This window comes from Dendropsophus ebraccatus, chromosome 3 (genome assembly GCF_027789765.1).
Source record: "Dendropsophus ebraccatus isolate aDenEbr1 chromosome 3, aDenEbr1.pat, whole genome shotgun sequence".
Classification (NCBI taxonomy): Eukaryota; Metazoa; Chordata; class Amphibia; order Anura; family Hylidae; genus Dendropsophus; species Dendropsophus ebraccatus.
In genome coordinates, this window is record NC_091456.1 from 31,595,509 (window position 1) to 31,614,397 (window position 18,889).

Genomic DNA, 18,889 nt, shown 5'->3' on the forward strand with positions numbered 1-18,889 from the left:
ACGTATCAGCAGTTCCTGAAACTTTCATGAGTGGGCATCATGGACGTGTGGCCTGTTCTTCAATGTTCTTATTGTTCGGTGCTCATGCAGAGGAGCACTTCTATCCTATACCATAGCAGCCTGTAATATAGGATATAATTCCAAAATCCAATTTTAGACTCTGTTCACATCAGTGCCATGGCTTCCACTAATACCAGAGCCATGACAGTTATGACAAATGTTATTTCATGGATCCTATTGACTTGTGAAGTGTCTGTCAAGTTTTTCTCAGGCTTCTAAAAGCAATGGAAACCAAATGGAACAGACCCTATTTTTCATGTGAGAGTAGTTGGCAAAAAATATCATGCAAACAACAACCTCTCTGCGGCTATTATACATATGATACGTTTACGAATATCTATCATTCAGCTTTAGTTATTATTGATTTACAGAATAAGGCTATGTTCACACTACGTAAATCTACGGCCGTAGTTCTCGCCGCAGAACTACAGCCGTAGATTTGCGGGGTGGAACATAGCATTGTTTGCTATGGGATCCCGGCCACACACATCGTATACGCTCCGGGCCGGTTCCCATGCGGCGCTGCAAACAACTGACAGGTCCATTATTTGCGGACGGAATTCAATGAATTCCGTCCACAGAAGGACCTGGCAGTTCACACAGTGAAGTGAGCGGCTCTGGCCGCTTGCTTCACTCTGTGCTATGGGAAGCTCTGATGCGGGCGCATGCTGCATGCTGCAGCATGCGCCCGCATCAGAGCTTCAGCGAGGAAAGATCATCCAGCTGGTACTTAAGTACCAGCCGTGATGATCCGGGCTGAGACCAGCCGTTCCGTGACCCGGCCAGAGTCACAGAACGGCTCATCCGTAGTGTGAACATAGCCTAAATGTAAAAATCTCCAGCTCGCCTATCCCCAGCTACAATTGTCTCTGTTCTGCTTGCATACTAGTCCTGGTTAAGGGCAAACCACAAAGCTGCAAAAACCAAACAATCTAGCAACCCTCTGGGGGAAAACCCTAAAGCAAATCTACCAACAGTACATTGGCTTTAAGTTTTGCACATGGATAAAACTGCACCGGTGCAGGGTAGCTGCTGCCGCGGTTCTTTTTCCTGCATATGGCGCCATATTCATTAGAATAAATGGAGCCACATCATAGAAGGGGCAGGGGTTTCCTCCCAATCCCAATCCAATGCCCAGAAATAGAATGGCTCCGTACACAGGAATCGGGCCGCAGTTAAAAAGAAGGGCCGCGGCACTGGCTTCTACCCCGCGGGTGCTGTTCTATCCATGTGCAAAACTTAAAGCCAATGTACTTATGGTACATTTATTTTAAAGAATCTAACCTGCTGATATGGTGCTGACAGGGTGCTGAGGATGAAGGCAAGTTTCTTACCTTCATCCTCTGTGCTGTTTTCATGATATTAGCAGTATATTTCCTATGCTAATGAGGTGTGTTGGTGATCGACCCCAGCTAGCCCACCCATTCTAATGAATATCGGCAGAGCAGGCAGGCTGGGGGGGGGGGGGGGATTGCTGCACTGGGGCCTCGCAAATACCTTTGAATGACATTCCTTTGAATTAGAAAACAGTATAGATTAATTTAATACTGAGCAGAAGAAACATACTTTGCTATAATAAATCCACTGCACCTAGTATTTTAAATGGTCACTGTCCTTTCCTCCATTTGATGAGGTTATATGATAGTTTATGTTATCATTCTGAAGGGCTAAAACCATGCATTTTTTTAAACAATAGGTAAGGTGCCATTTAAAAAATAAAATAACTTGTCCGTTATCCACAGGAGTTTGGGGGGGGGGGGGGGGGGGGTTCGACCTCCGTACCGCCCGGTGATCTCCATATCTGCCTTTGGCTCCTTTGTTTTGAATAGAGCTGCGGATACAGCGTGTGACTCGCAGCTTGGTTTCTTCCAATTGAGCTGTTGAAAAGAGCTGAGTACTGTACTGGGCTCTCTCGGGTGGCTCTATTCTCTATAATTCCACCGGCTCCATAGGAATGAATAGATCCACGGGTTACGTGCCGCACCCGTGGCTCTATTCGAAACAACGGAGCCATTGGCCAATATCGAGATCGACAGGAGGGTTTGAAGATCGGACCCCTTACGATCTGTTACTTGTCCCCCTAACCTGTTGATAGGTAACATGTTAATTTATCCTGGAACACCCCTTTAGGCTATGTTCACACTACGTATAGAGACCGACCGTTCCGTGACCCGGACGGGTCACGGAACGGCCGGTCTCTGCCCAGATCACTTGAGTACCGGCCCAGGTACTTGAGTACCGGCCGGATGATCTTTTGGCTGCAAGGTTCTGATGCGGGCGCATCAGCGTGCGCCCGCATCAGAACCTCCCATAGCACACAGTGAAGCAAGTGGCCGGAGCCGCTCGCTTCACTGTGTGAACTGACAGGTCTTTCTGTGGCCGGAATTCACTGAATTCCAGCCGCAGAAAACTGACATGTCAGTTGTTTGCGGCGACATATGGGATCCCGGCCGGAGCGTATACGATGTGTGTACGCTCCTGCTGGGATCCCATAGCTTAATAGGCTGTGTTCCGCTGCACAAAAACTACGGCCGTTGTTGCCATCGGCAACAAGGGCCGTAGTTTTACGTAGTGTGAACATAGCCTCAAGATGAAAAATGAAAACTCTAATCCAGTATGTATAGATAATATAAAAATACAATAAAATGGCACTCCCATAAAATCTGTGTGATATTATGGCCCACAATTTCTAGAGTCAAGATTCCATTTGGAATCTATTGTAGTGTTTGAGTGTAGTGTAGAGAGGTCCCTGAACTAAAATATCACAATTTTACACAAATTGCCACATAAAATGTTTTGGGAATGCAGACCTTCCTCTACCTAGAAATCCAGTTTACGGATAATTCTAATCTAAAGTTACAAATACTGGTTTAGAAATTTTTATTTTTTTTTGGCTTACATGATAATTTACAATAAAGGACTAAGGGCCAGATTAAAAAAGCCTGGCTAGCACTGTCCACTGCAATAGATCTGTCATTTCCAATTCCCATCGCATCTTGTGAAAATATAGACCTTTAAGAAGAAGATTCATCAGGCTCTAAGGTAACATAAGTCACGCTGCCTTTCCTTGTTATTACTATTTCATTCCTATAGCATACATCCACAACCAAATTCTATTCATGGACATTTTATTTTTTTCTCTTCTGTTATTGTTCACACGCGTCCTTATACCGAATGCAAGTCAGCCCCCTTCTGTATAGCGTGTATACATAACAATGTCAAACGTACTATGGAATGTGAAGCTTCCTGCTAGACCCTGTCAGAATGAATATTGGCAGTGTTATTGTTGCAGACTATTGAGTATTGCTTCAGGTTGTGTGCACAGAATTCTCAGCTCTTGATGGGGGTTTCGATAGATCTTGTCTCATCTGATATTGTCTTATGTAAAAGCAAATTGAAATACAACAAGGTCATCGGAGAAGAGCTCTCATCTTGTTTTAGCAATTTCTGAACCGAGTAGCAAATTATTCCCCCTGAAATAAGACTTGAACATAGTATTGAGAGAGTGAATGGATATTAATGGTACCGCAAAGCATCTACTAGTAGTATCTTATGTAGCTTGGTTCTGGTGTATTCCATTTGGTGTGGCCCAATCCAATTCCATAGTCAGTGTTCTATAACACTGTTGACTGGCCATAGTGACTACTAATATCTAGTGCCTATCTACTGAACATTATTCATAATAGACCAGATTACTTTGCATTTTGGATTGATGGGCCAATTTTTGAAATATGGTTTATGAAATCTTTTTATATTTAAAGGAGTTATCTAGTTTATTTTTAAAGGGCCCAAAGCACTATAAAACAACAAGGCAATGGTTATCTCTCCAGTACCACAGTGATCTTCTGTACAAGCTCTGGTCAACGCCCTAATCTCTCTTGTAAATAGATGACATGTGACAGCCAATGTGCAGTGTGAAGAGAAAGTGGCCACAGCAGTCGCTCCTAGCATTGTGAGATGGTGAAACAACCAGAGAAATGTAACTGTATATATTAATATGTATAGTAATATATGGTTTTAAACTGACATTCTGCATTTGGCCACAAGATGTCACTGTTTAGCAGTACACAGCCTGTGTCGTTAAAGAGAACCAATCATGCAGGGGGAAAAAAAATCCCCTAATTATATGTAAATTATTATTTTATTAATATTTGTAAATATGTTTAATTATTTTTATGGCCGCGTTTTTGAATTATCCACTCTTTCCTTTCCTGACTCTCGCCGGCTCTTTTCAAAAGAGCCGGCGCGAGACAGGAAGCACCCGTCATGCATTGCGGCAGCAGGGCCGAGCGCCACCATCTTAATTACGTCACTTGCGTTCCAACGGTGGAACGGAAGTAATGTAATCAAGATGGCGATGCCGGCTTTGCTGCACCGAACAAGAGGATTAGGTAAAGTATAAGATACAGACTGCAAAGGCAGTTGGTATCTTTATTTTGTGTATTTTTGAAGATACAGACTGCCTTTGCAGTCTGTATCTTATACTTTACCTGATCCTCTTTTTCCCTGCAGCAAGGCCGGCGCCGCCATTTTGATTATGTCACTTGCGTTCCAGCGGTGGAACGCAAGGACGTAATCAAGATGGCGGTGCCGGCCTTGCTGCAGGGAACAAGAGGATCAGGTAAAGAATAAGATACAGACTGCCTTTGCAGTCTGTATCTCATACTTTACCCAATTCTCTTTTTCGGCACTGGAAGGCCGGGCGCCGCCATCTTGAATATGTCACTTGCGTTCCAACCTTCCAGCGCCGATAAAGAGAATTGGGTAAAGTATAAGATACAGACTGCAAAGGCAGTCTGTATCTTCAAAGATAGACTTAGGGAGAGATGTACTTTGATAATAGGGACAGTGAGTTTTAGGTGATAGGTTCTCTTTAAGGCTGTGCTGTTGTCAAGCGAGACGAACCTAACAGTTGGAACATGTGACCTAAGGGAAGAAGATAGAGCAGATGAGGGAAGTCTGGAGCAGCCATTTTGGTGAGAGAGCTGGCTGTAATAGATGAACACTGAGATACCTGATGCCATTTTTTTTCTGGGACTCCTTAACTGCTGTTGAGAGCAGCTATACTAGTCTGTTACTGGGTGAGACAGCATAGGAGTTGTGTCAAATCCAGTTATGAAGAGGACTGGTACAGATCTTTGGCATGAGGGGCCCCTCACTCAGTAACCGTGACTGGCCATCTATATAAAGGAGACCTGAGATCAGTAAGCCTGCACGCCAAAGTTTCTAGGACCAACATCAGGCCTGTAGTTAGTATAGTTAGGGCTATTGTCTGTGACAGGCTGTAATATGTTGTGTAAAAGACATCTCAGCTGTGAGACATTGGAAGAAATTCTTGGCCTATGATACCAGCTTACAGCATACTCGGCCATTTGTTTTGTTAGGGTCTGTTCACAGAACGGATTCGGCACAGAGATTCTGCCAGGAACATTCGTCCGCGGACTTCATGCCGAATTCCTACTGCTATGTCTTTGAATGGGAGGGCTCGAGAGTGGGGTCGCATGAGCCCTTTTATTCAAAGACATAGCAGGAGGGATTGGGCACAGAGTCTGTGGATGGAGGTTCCCGGCGGAATCTCTGCGCCGAATCCGTAGTGTGAAAAGGCCCTAATACTGTTATTTGTGGTTTGGGGAACTGGGCAAATAGTTTATAAGATTGTAAGCTGCTGTGCTAGACCGCAAACGCCCATGAGACGCACCCCCATACAATTGTTCCTGTTTATTTAGGGGATTATTAGGTATATGGCGGCCATGGAAGTCATGTGTCATCTGCTTGTCAAGAGACAGTGGAGCACTGACTGGAGCTTGTTTGGAAGATCACTGTGGGACAGGACTGGTGTGTAACCATTGCTTTGTTGTTTATTAGTGTTTTGAGCACTCATTAGTAACTGATTGGCGGGGCACCCACGTCGATCAGCTGTTTTGGGGCTGCACTCAACAATGAACAAAGTTTGTTCATTCATTGTGGAGTGGTGGTGATGTGCAACTGTGGCTCAGCTCCTATTCATCTGACCGTGAGCTGTACTGCAGTTACAGTTCACCACTACTACACAATGAGTGGAGATAAACCTCTTTTACTGTTTAGCCCATCACTGAACAGCTGATCGGCATGGGTATTGGATGTTGGCACCCTGCTGATTCGTTATTTTTTATCCGGGAAATCCCGTTAAGCATTTATAAAGGTGAAAATGGTGTCCAGGCCCAGGTCTAATTCATCAAGATATTTGATGCAATGAAAGGGACGTTTCAATCTTATCACTTTATCATTGGTGGGGGGTTGAATCTATAGGATCCCCACCTTTCATAAGAACAGAGAACTGAATCCCTTTTATTGTTTTTCCCTTACATCAGGGCTTCTCAATTCTGTTCTACTGGAGCCTTACCAAACAGAACAAAGCAATGTCTGGGCCTTACCAGACTGACCAAGAGGAAGCCCGGCCCTCATCATCTGTAGTGGCATTTAAAAGCTAAAAATAATGCTAGGGCTACCTTTTACCTGTCTCCTGAGCTCTATAGACCAATAAGGCAAGTACAAAATAACTTAATAGTGTTGCTAAAATGGAGATTGTTGCAAACAGTGAAAGGACTGTGCAGATCATAGTCATAGGCTCGGACTGGCCCACAGGAGATCAGGAGAATCCCCCGGTGGGCCCTACACCTTGCTTGGCCCCTAAGCAGCAGCTCCAGGATGACAAATAATCCCCCGGTTAATTATATGGGACTTCTCCTTTCAAGAAACCTAAATGCCACGCTTTGCTGTTTGCATCAAGTGACTGACCAGTTATTAGCAGTGAGCTGATGCTTGCTGGTCACATACACAGCTCTGTGTAAAGTCGCTATAGTAATGTGAAAGGTTTGGTGCTGGGTATATCTGGTGTACGTAGGGTGGGCCCCGAGAATCAAATTCCCTGATGGGCCCAAGTCCGACACTGCATAATCACTTGTGTGAAAACTGCCTCCCCGGCTGTGCTCCACCAACAACTAAAGGGCACCTCACTAGTGATTCCCGCCTCACAGTTTGAGAAACTCTGTTTTACACATTGACACCCTTCCCACCTGTCTGTGAAGGGAACTTCAGTACTGCACCATTCAAGTGAATGCGGACAGATGCGGTTCTCTGCACGACCAGGTGGCTAGGAGTGCCACTATCTTTTCCCTTCATTCTCGCCATCCATCAAACTCCCCACTGCTTATTAATTGATGAGACATTCTAGCGATGGGGGAGAGGAGGAGGTCTCAGTCGAAATTTTGCTATGTTGCCCATCCCTTTGTAGTAACGCCCCTGAATATGACTGGGCTAAAAATCAGGAGTTACCTAAATTATACTCCATTTACTTATGTGCTTGGGTATATGGTATGTACTCACATTAGATTATTGACAAACATGTACTGCACAATGATCCTAGATTATAATCATAATAATAGTAGTAACTCATTTGTCCAAGCCTTATTTATCACGATGATGTGTAGAATTATGTAGTCAACATAAATCTATATATGTAATATTGTACAGACTTGTAGAGGTCCATGGAAGCCCACTAGGTCATAGCACCAAGAAAAAGCTATTGATGTTCTGTTACTTCTGTTACATTGTGTCCCTAATTCGTGTACCGTATCATAATACATACGTTAGAATTAGAGATGAGCGAACCAGGTTCGGGTTCGAGTCGATCCGAACCCGAACGTTCAGCATTTGATTAGTGGCGGCTGCTGAACTTGGATAAAGCTCTAAGGTTGTCTGGAAAACATGGATACAGCCAATGACTATATCCATGTTTTCCACATAGCCTTAGGGCTTTATCCAACTTCAGCAGCCACCGCTAATTAAATGCCGAAAGTTCGGGTTCGGATCGACTCGAGCATGCTCAAGGTTCGCTCATCTCTAGTTAGAATACATTTTTGAGAGACATTCATCTTCCGTGTGTTAAATTGCAAGAAACAATTAGCTTCTTACCTGCAGCTCCACTCCATAACCCATGTAGACTGTGATATTGTAAGCACATTCCAGGAAATTTTTGAAAGGAAGTGGAGGGTAATCTGTTGAATCAATGTATCCTTCTGGTTCCAAGAAGTTCACACTGCATTGAACTACATACAAATCCTTGTTAGCAAGAAGACATTGAGTAAAAATGTACTTTAAATCAAATAAAAAATGAAAGGTTTACAAAACTCTGAAAACCCCCTGAAATATCAAATATACATGGTCCAATCCAAGCCTTGGGTGTTCGTAAGTCACTAGAGAGAAGAGGACCTTTGGCTTGTATCTTAGAGCTCGCTAAGCTTGCATCAATAGATCTACTTCAAAAATCAATGGGCTGATATACAGAATGTTATATTGAGATGAATTTCTATTTAAACAGCTAAGAAAAGCCATATTAAACACCTCACATATTAATTATTCTAATTGCCAAGTTATTCTGTGTTATAATGACTAAATAATGAGCTTGAAAGGTTTTCGAGCAGATACTGTAATAGTCCATTGTTCCTGGTTTTGGACAATAAGTATAATGAATATGCTACTGCCATGTCTTCTCTTGAACTTTATGTTCATTGTTCATTAGTTTTAATATTTAAGCTGTAAAGCAAAAATATTATTTGAAATAAAAAGACACAATAATACAATGTAGATTTTCCTCTGTGGCTTTGTCTAAGGACTGGTTCATGTCACGATTTTGCTATCTGTTTAATGTATCCATTTTATAGAAAGAAAAAAAGACGGATGGTAGCTGTATGTAGGGATGGTCCGAACCAAGTTCGGTTCGGGTTCGTACGAACCCGAACTCCCAGTAATGATTCCTGCTGTCTGCCCGCTCCGTGCAGCGGGTGGATCCAGAGGGAGGACCACCTGGAAAACTGGGATACAGCCATAGCCATAGGCTGTATCACAGTTTTCCAGGTGGTCCTCCTGCTGTATCCACCCGCTCTACGGAGCGGGCAGACAGCGGGAATCTGATGCCGAGTGTTCGGATTCATACGAACCTGAACCTCGGAGGGTTCGGACCATCCCTAGTTGTATGCCATCCATTTTGATTAGAGATGAGCAAACTGAACCTGCCTAACCCAGATTTGTTTCGAACGTTGCAAAAAATACAGTTTGTTACAAATTTTAACTATCTGCAAAGTTCGAAAGGGGTTCGGCCAAATGGCAGCGCTCATGCAAGAAGACCAAAAAATAAACATATTCTCACCTGTCTGTGGTCCCCCGGTGTCTCCTGGTGACTCTCTGGTTCCATCCCGACATCTTTTATGGTGAAGGCCCACTCAGCCAATCACAGGCTGACTAGGATGGGGCAGCACTGCGGCCTGTGATTGGTTGAGCGGGCTGTTATTCTTGTCTCTAGAGTGACAGCAATCATAGGCTGTGGTGCTGTCCCATCCCAGTCAGCCTGTGACTGGCTGAGCGGGTGTCACTCCAGAGAAAAGAGTGCCAGCCGCTCAACCAATTACAGACTGATTAGGATGGGAGGGCACCGCAGCCTGTTATTGGCTGAGCGGGCTGTCACTCCTGAGATAAGAGTGACAGCCCACTCAGCCAATCACAGGCTAATTGGGATGAAAGAGCACTGCGGGCCTTGATTGGCTGAGCGGGATGTTACTGTTGAGACAAGAGTGACAGCCTGCTTAGCCAATCAAAGGCTGATTAGGATAGGACAGCACCACAGCCTGTGGTTGGCTGAGTGGGCTGTCACTCTTGTCTCAGGAGTGACAGCCTGCTCAATCAATCACAGGCTGTGATGCTCTCCCTTCCTAATCAGCCTGTGATTGGCTGAGCGGGCCCACACCATGGAAGACACTGGGAAAGGACCAAAGAATAAGGACGGTTAGAGAGCGAGACATGTACTGTAAGTGTAAGGAGCTGCCTTTAAAAACCACATTAAAACATGCATTTCATTAAGGTTCAATTCAGCATGAACCTGAACTTTACATTAAAGTTCGTTGAACCTGCCGAGCTTCACTTTTGACAAGTTTGCTCATCTCTATTTTTGATTCATGTTCTATTGACTTCAACTATTAAAAAGGAACAAATCCAAACAGATCCGCTTTGTTTTTTACACAAAAACACGGTTGGCCACATTCTTCTGAATGTTCAAAACAAGCTTTTCAAAACGCATACCGTGAGACAGGTAGAAAAATCAGGACGTGAACCAAGCTTTTGTAGGTGTTTCTCACATCCACAGTAGTATGTACATTGTATTAAAGCTTTTAACATTTAATAACTGACCCTAGCATGCATTCTAGTATTCCTCACCATTATACTTCAACTACCAAATGCAAATCAGTAATATTACAGTCAACACTTGACCTTGCTATGTTAAACTGATACCTGGACTCTGCTCAGTCGTGATCACGGTGGTGGTTATTATAGTAGATGTGGTAGTATCTTGACTTTCATCTGCAACCATATCATTGTCCCCGTAATGTGTTCTATAGGGTTCATCTGCTTGCATTGAAGTGTTGATATCAGGTGGAGACAACTTTACTGAATCCGGACTGTGCGGGTTCGATGGCTGTGCTGTGTATGGACTCAACTGGAATGGTATTTGAGGGATGAATGCAGTATGTCGCCTTCTGTTTATCCACAATGGAAACTCTGGGATGTGTTCCTTTACCTCTCTAGTTTCAGAAGAAATGTCCTTTAACAGAGGGGACTTTTCTAAGAACGATAATGATGATAAAACACTTGGGCGAGGGTCCACTAGTCTTTCCAAGGCAGTAGGTATAGCTTTTGGCCTTAAGCGTTTCCTTGCAATGTTTAACTGCTTTAAAGATGGAGGTTTTTTCCTAGTTGGTAATGTTTGATTTTCTGCAAAGTCTGGAGTGGAGCTTGGAGCTTGAGATACCTCCCTATGGTGCAAACTTTCCTTTTCTGGATCTGAGTCAAACAGTTCTTCTCCAGAATGAGGGGCACTTGGTGATCCTGTGTCCTTGAGGTTGGAATGTTCCTTTCCAATTCTGTTGCTGACAAGTTCCACTGGGAGTAATTCCAATGTAATTGTAGGAATGGGACTTTGCTTAATGTTATCATCTGTAAAATTGAAGGATAACATTAATTCATACATTTGGCAATATATTATGAAGATCTACAGAATTATATGACACATTAGTATTTCCTGGAAATAGTACGGACTATCGAGAAATAATTATAATATTTATAGCTGTTTCTGGGAAATCTGGGCAACAACGAATATGAATTTACAGCACCAACAAGATTGTCATCCAGCTTTTCTAGATTGCTAAATTGCAAATCATGCAATTCTATTCTATCTCTTCATTGTTCAATGGCTAATATAACAGCAACAAAAACAGGAATATCTGTCTGTAACTTTAAACAACTCACCACAACTTACCACCAGTGATGATGAGTAAGAATGTAGAGCATTATTTTTTACATTCCTTGTTTTACGCTTTTGTTTCATTTCGATGCCAAAAAACATTCTCCATAGTTCATTATTAAAAAGTTTGCTTAGTTTTTCACCTACGGTTTGCTGGCTGAGGTCTACTTTCTATCTACACTTGCACATTGCCTTATATTTGCTTCTTTCTTCATCTGTAGTATATATTAGCTGCCCTCCAAGGTGCCCCCCCCATCTCCCCTCTAGTGGTTGCTAAATCTAACACTGCGATCATGAAAAGTCCATCTGCGGAGCTATTTTGTTTGTGAGTAGCAGCTAAATAGTAGGAAATTTCTAAAGAAGACTACTTAGAACAGGGGTGGCAAACTGGCGGCCCTCTAACTGTTGCTAAACTACAATTTCCATCATGCCTGGACAGCCAGAGTTTTAAACGTTTGACTCCCCCAACTGTGTTGCTTCACTTTGCAAAATAAAAAAAAAGTACTGAGTCTGACCTGACTCCACTGTCCCTATATGCTTGGATGATGCCCCGAAACGGGTGACCCCCAACTTGTAGACAGTCTCTACACTAAGTGCATACTTAGTCAAAGAACTAGCTAGTCAAAGAACTAGCCGAGGACCAAAACTAGAGAAAATCCGAAACAGAGACAGAAAGAGTACCAAGCACAGTCAAAAGTCTAGTCAAGAAGTTGGGTCTAAGATACAGTAACACTAGCCAATAGAAACCAATAGCAGGCACCTAGGAGCACCATAGAAAGCATGGGAATGCAGACATTGAGTCTGATGGAGCTGGTATCCTTGGCTCGTGCCCCAACGTTCAGTCCTGACTTCAACTGTCACTGAGGCAATGGATTGGGACTCCTAGTGGTGCTGTTAGAGGAGGCAGCTAGGTTCATAACAGACATCCATAGCCTTTGAAGTGACACTGTCACCCCCTTTTTGCATTATGACTTCTATACATAAGTGTATTGGCAAAATTTTGCAGTTTTCATATCATATTTTAGATCATATGTCATGGTGCTTGTTTCACTAAAAAGTGATCTTTTATCATCTGCGGATTGTGCTACCTGGGCGGGGCTAAGTGGTGCTGCGCATGCCCATTGTCCCATAGCCCCGCTTCTCTGTGACATCATTGGTACATAGGTCCTGCAGTGGCCATTGGTGTTGTTCAACCTAGTGGGGGGTGGGGCCTAGACCTTTAGGCTGTCCCTTCCAATGTCTGCTGAGGAGGCGGAGCCTATGTGGAGATGATGTCATGGCAGTGCTGTCGAGTGCAGTGCTGAGAGTGATGTCGTGGCAAAGTGGGTGGGGCTAAGTGGTGCTGAGGCCACAAATCCCCGCCCAGGTAGCACAATCTGAAGATAAAAAAAGATCACTTTTTAGCGAAACAAGCACCATGACATATGATATAGAATAACGTATGATAACTTCAAAATTTACCCTTTACACCTGTGTAGAGTAGTCATAATGCAAAAAGGGGGTGACAGTGTCACTTTAATGTATATTATTACCCCCTTAGAAAAATGCAATAAACAACAAGAAGCATCCAAAAGTAAAAAAAAATACAAAAACCATAAAAGAGGCACATGGGGGCGTCGTATGGGTCCATTGCAGTTGACAGGTACAATATTTAAAATCTGTGAGAAAATCAAGTGTGGGGAGTCTATATTTGATAAATTCAACAAATATTATTTTTGCTGTTCCACTATGACATACTATACAACAATCCAATTTATTTTGTTTTCTGTTTTAGATAACTTCTATATTCAGTCCAGTCTTGCGAGTCAACACAGAATCTAATTTGTTTAGTTTGCTCTATCAATGTCTGAAATTAATTGAACCTCCCCCCAAAAATATGGGGAGGAGTCATAGGTCAACATATCCAGATAACTCTCCATCCTGCACTCTTTTTCTTCCTCATCTGAATTATGATTCATACAGCTGAAGGGGAAGTGAAAGACGTTGCGCATGTGGTTGGGTTATCAATGAGGCTGCTCAATATTGTCATAAATATTCAAGTGTTACATAGCTTCTGTTATTCATGGGAACATAGATCTTAACCACAAAATCTGACATTTTTACTATTATGAATTAAGAGGTAAATTTCCAGCTGCATAATATGACAATGAGTTTCATTATTTCTCCTTCTCTTTGTAATTCGGTATCGGTTTATACATTATATACAGTATGTGCAATTTGCCCATAAACTTTCACCTTGGAGGAACTAATAGAGCTGCGCTGACCTGCCTCACATACACCTTTTAATCTTAGCATTCACCTAGCTTTCGTGTCATTTTATTGAATACTTTTCTTTTTATCTCTTTGTCTATGCCAGAGACTTTTGACCTTTCTACAGATCTAGATATACTTAGTAGGATCTTTTTTTTTTTTTATGAAATTCAAAAACTTTTTTGTTTAATATATCTGGTTTTACAGTAAGAAATAATTGCAGACGAGGATCTCTACATCCACATTCTCAGATTTGCTGTACAGTCTTTTGCTCATTTGCATCATCCTCATTCTGCTTTAGGCTATGTTCACACAACGTAAGTTATGCACTAATCATGGCCGTACATATAGTATACACTCCGGCCGGGATCCCTAGTGGTGCAGGGAGAAACGGACATGTCAGTTTTCTGCGGCCGCTATTCATTGAATAGCGGCTGCAGAAAACCCTGTCAGTTCACACATTAGAGTGTGCGGCTCCGGCCGCATGCTCCATTGTGTGCAGTGGGGAATTCTGATGCGGACACACACAGTTGCGCCCACATCAGAATTTAGTGGTGCTAAAGATCATCCGGCCAGTACTCCTGGGATGACCTGGACGGGTCGGAACGGCCGGTCTCTTACAAAGTGTTACCATAGCCTTAGATAGTGAGCATAAGCTTTTTTATGAGTCATGTAGTTTGATAATACAATTACTGGCAAAAAGTTGTGAAGATAAATAACTTCTGAACAACATCTGATAAAGTTATGGTATATGGATAGAAGACAGTATGTGGGACCCACAGTGATCCAGAGAATGAAGGGACTGAATTCAAGGAGGGTGCAAGTGACCCTCCTTCTCACTTAAAGTGCACAACTGTTTAGAAATTTTTTATTGCTTGAAATTTATAGAATTTTATTTCCATATATAAAATTGTATGAAATGCTAAAACATTCAATTGCCCTGGTGTGTTCTGTCTTCACTTTTAGCCTGTGCCCGATGTGCCAGTCCACACCCTATCTGATTCCTTACAATGGTGTTGTGAAGGCTGTTCATGGCAGCCATTTTGATGCATATCTTTTTCATGGATTAAAATAGTCATATAACTATAGTTCATATGGTTCTATAACTAAATAATATAGGCCTTGAAGCAAATGTACCATCAGGTACATTAGCAGATGGTACCGGCTCAGGAATCCCAATGGCACAGTACTTTTTTTTTTAAAAAAGCTGCCCAGTTCCTGCGCTCGGTTCCATTCTTTGGTCATGCACCGGTCTGGGTTTATGTATATGGGGGGATGCAATGCACGCATTAGAATGAATGGAGGGGAGGGAAAATGTCATTTAGACATGTCAAAAGTTTTACTCTGTACTGATCACGAGAATGAGCCGGGAGAAGTCCACGCTCAGAATCTTTTTCTCCTGGCTCTATGTACATGATGAGTCGGCCTCATAATGTAAGTCGATGGAGCCTCACTCTTCCACTGACACAGAGCAAAGAGTCGACCACTCTTCAATGTTGTCCACTCCCCACTTGTTCTCAATATTGGAACAGGTCTGAACGCTCAGACCGATCAAAACTTTTGATTCTTTAACGTGTCAAAAGTTTTTAAAAATGAAAATGACACTTTAAGCACCTACAGTATAGATAAGAAACCGAAATAGAAGCATAAGTAATAATAATCAAAGACATGAATAATAGTACCGTATATAATTGAAACTATATAGCAGCACCGTTGTTGGTACGACACCCCCTGGGCCCCATAACAGGTGCTGTGGTTGCTGCAGCTACAATATAGGTACATTCATGCTTGAGTGGGGTCAATGCAGCCGTACACCGTGGTGGCCACTAGAAAAGTTGGGGAGGCAAATAAGTGGCCTTGGAAGGCTGTACGTCAATAGAACCATGGCCATGCTGGAGTGGCAGAGCAGTGACTCCTGAGCCTGTGCAGAGTTAGGGAGACCGAGAGTTGGGCATGTCTGGGACTGCTGTAATTTTGGGTCTGTTGTATGCCAAGGGAGATTGCTTATAGCTGAAGGGGTCCTGAAGAAGGTCGCCCAAGAGAGAGGGATGCTTCCATTTCGCCGTACACCATATCAAGAAAACAGGTTGGGTCCGTGAGACAGAAATTCCCTGTGAGAGACCTAATCCCTAATTATTGTTCCCTGGAATGGATCAGTGTGGATATTATTGCTGGACACAGGTGCCAATTGTGGAAAGATAGCATGACTTGTACTGCTGATTCCGCTTCACTTGCTTACAAGGTTATCTGAAGAACCAATAGCATACTGCCAGGATATAATATCACTTTCAGATCAGTAAGGGTCCTTCTCATGGATTGTGCCCAGGAGACATCACCATTAAAACCACAATATGTCAGTTTTGATTTGATTTCTAACTGCATGGAAATGGCCCAGAGGATGAAGGTAAGAGACGTATCTTCCTCCTTGGCGCCCCATGCACATTAGGGGGATATTTGCAGGTTAGATTCGTCCAACCTGCTGATAGTTCCCCTTTAACCAATAAACGTTTTATTATAACTTGAGAATCATTCATCTACTTTATTATTTTGCTTTTATATATGGCTTATAAACATGAGAGAATCTTAAAATTCAATTCTTCACCGCTTCTCCAAAATGCAAATCACATGCTGCAAATCTCTAACCTGGTGAATCAATTCTATATTCTGCATTAGCTTGTATAAAGAGTTTTCAGAGATTTTATGAAATATTTCACTGTTCAAGTATATATTTCTGAAAGATACACACATTTTAGTGAAGCTCTACGAGCAATTTGGATATCAAAAGAACCTTGTTTATAAATTTAATCACGCAAGGGGTATTCTGGCAAAATAATTTTTATTTTACTTTTTTTTTCCATTTTACATATACATTAAAAAAGGGGAAAAAAGTGCAAAGACACATGAAAAAAATGGACACAGCTGGTTTATTTGTACGTACACAAAAATTCGGTTGACCTTGTTTTACTGTATGTTAAAAGTAAACGTATTGAAACATTAAAACTGTCAAATACTGTACTTGAGTACATGAGAAATAACTGTGATTCTGGCCATTATATAAATAGTATGTGGAATTTTCACCAGTTTTCTCTTCTTCAGGGTATTCTCCCTTCTCCTCCCCCTCTCCTCATTATAGACAATGGCCAGCATGTAACTCTATTCCCTCAGTGCCCTGGTAATCTGTCTCATAACTCAAGATGAATTTTAGCCATGAATTGAACGTAAATGATCAGTTTAAGGGGGAAGTGACTCATAAGTGGAGAAAGAGGCATTTTTATCTAATATGATATATTACATAGTTTCCTACATTCACTTGTACTATTGATTTATTCAAAGGCTATTGAAACAGCAAGGCTTGTAATATAGCTTTATTTTTTCCAGCTGTTTTGATTTTTACAAAAAACTTTAATAAAAAGCTAAAGGCTATGTTCACATTACGTAAAAGTACGGCCATTGTTGCCATCGGCCGTACTTTATGCGGAGTGGAACAAGGCCTTATTTTCAATGGGATCTCGGCCGGAGCGAATACACATCGTATACACTCCGGCCGGGATCCCCTGCGGGGCCGCAAATAACTGGCATGTCAGTTTTCTGCAGCCGCAATTCAATGAATTGCAGCCGTAGGAAACCTTGTCAGTTCATACAGTGAAGTGAGCGGCTCTGTGTGCTATGGGAAGCTCTGAAGCATCAGTGCTCTGCGGCCGGAAAGATCATCTGGCCGGTACTTAAGTACCGGCCGGGATGATCTGGGCACAGACCGTCTGTTCTGTGACCCGGCCGGGGTCACCGAACGGCCGGTTGTTCACGTTGTGTGAACATAGCCAAATAATTAATGTGTATTTTTTTTATTTTAATTCACATTGCAATGAAGGCCCTAGCAACTTTATTTGGATTTGTCTTTAAATAAAACGTCCATTGACTTTAATGCAAAGGACTGTTAAAAAAAAAGAACACCATGTGAACAAGTTAAAATAATGGCCATTGTTCATGCAAAATCATCCAAAAAATTGACATGGCCCTTTTAAATAGTCTCTATTTAGCATTTGGGCATATAATGTCCTTAAACAGCTAAACCGAGGCAAATAATCATAATAAGAAATGTATCCACAGCAGCTTATTCAACATTCTCAGGTAACACCAAGGTTCCTCTACAACTACCAACTGCCAGAGTGTGCTGATCCTCATGAATATCCAGGACTACTGAACGCGAGCACATAATGAAGAGGACTAGTTATTGTCCATGTTATTCAGGAGGATATCTCCCAATCAGCTGCACAGAACAATGTAAGATCTGTACAATCATAAGATAGAGAAAAGACTTTTCTACAAAGAAACTTGTCAGCCGTTGTGTTGTTCCTCTTACAGACATCTCAAAAGACTTAAAAAAGAAGCAGACAAATCACAGTCGTGGTTTTTAATAATAAGGGAACACGGTAGCTGAATCACCAGTACTGTTTTTGTAAGGTCTAGGTCCTGTTTTATTATAGTATTCTATTATTATTGTATAGTGTAGTATTATAGTATTGTGTCTTTTATATTAGAAAACATTATGAACGTATCACATTAATCTCTGCTATAGTATATAGCAACCAGGCAAACTTAATTTGACACATGTTCTTACTTGCCACCTGGATTTCTCTCAAATCATTATGAATGGATGGTTCCTGTACCAGATTTTCTCAATGAACATTGGCCTAAGGAGCCATAGACTAAAATAAACCCGAGTTATAATTAGTGGATCAAATCCTAAAGCACACACACCTTAAGAGACTTCTTAATTACATTATTTTCTAGAATCAGTTATAAGTGCATTTATATATGGCAGATCTTAAAGAAATATATAGCATGGTCCTATTTATGTAATTGGACTAGGGACAGAAAAACTGAACAAAAAGGTGTATTATTGTTCCTTTTAGCCATTCTCCTAATATGCGGGAGAAGGGGCTTTAGGCTCCGCCACTAACTCCACATCCTCCCTAACTAATCATCTGCCGGGCCTTTAGGGTAGCTTCACACGTACCATATCGCAGCGGATTTTCTGCTGCGGATCCGCAGGAGATCTGCAGCAGATTTGACTAAATGAATGAACACAGCCTTAAATCCGCACTGTTAAATCTGCTGCGGATCTGCTGCGGATCCGCAGCAGATTTTATGGTGCAGATTTGATGCTGTGTTCATTCACTTAGTCAAATTTGCTACGGATCTGCAGCAGAAAATCCGATGCGATACGTAGGTGTGAAGCTACCCCTA

The 18,889-nt window shown here is 42.2% G+C and overlaps 1 protein-coding gene across 1 annotated transcript in view; it reads right to left on the reverse strand.

Moving 5' to 3' along the window:
- Positions 1-18,889, reverse strand: part of SEZ6L (seizure related 6 homolog like) — a 339,967-nt gene that overhangs the window by 120,725 nt on the left and 200,353 nt on the right. The window contains exons 2-3 of the mRNA XM_069961326.1: positions 10,384-11,085; positions 8,014-8,147 (exon numbers count right to left, since the gene is read on the reverse strand). Of these exons, the coding sequence (XP_069817427.1) occupies positions 8,014-8,147; positions 10,384-11,085 (836 nt within the window). The remainder of the gene's footprint in view (positions 1-8,013; positions 8,148-10,383; positions 11,086-18,889) is intronic.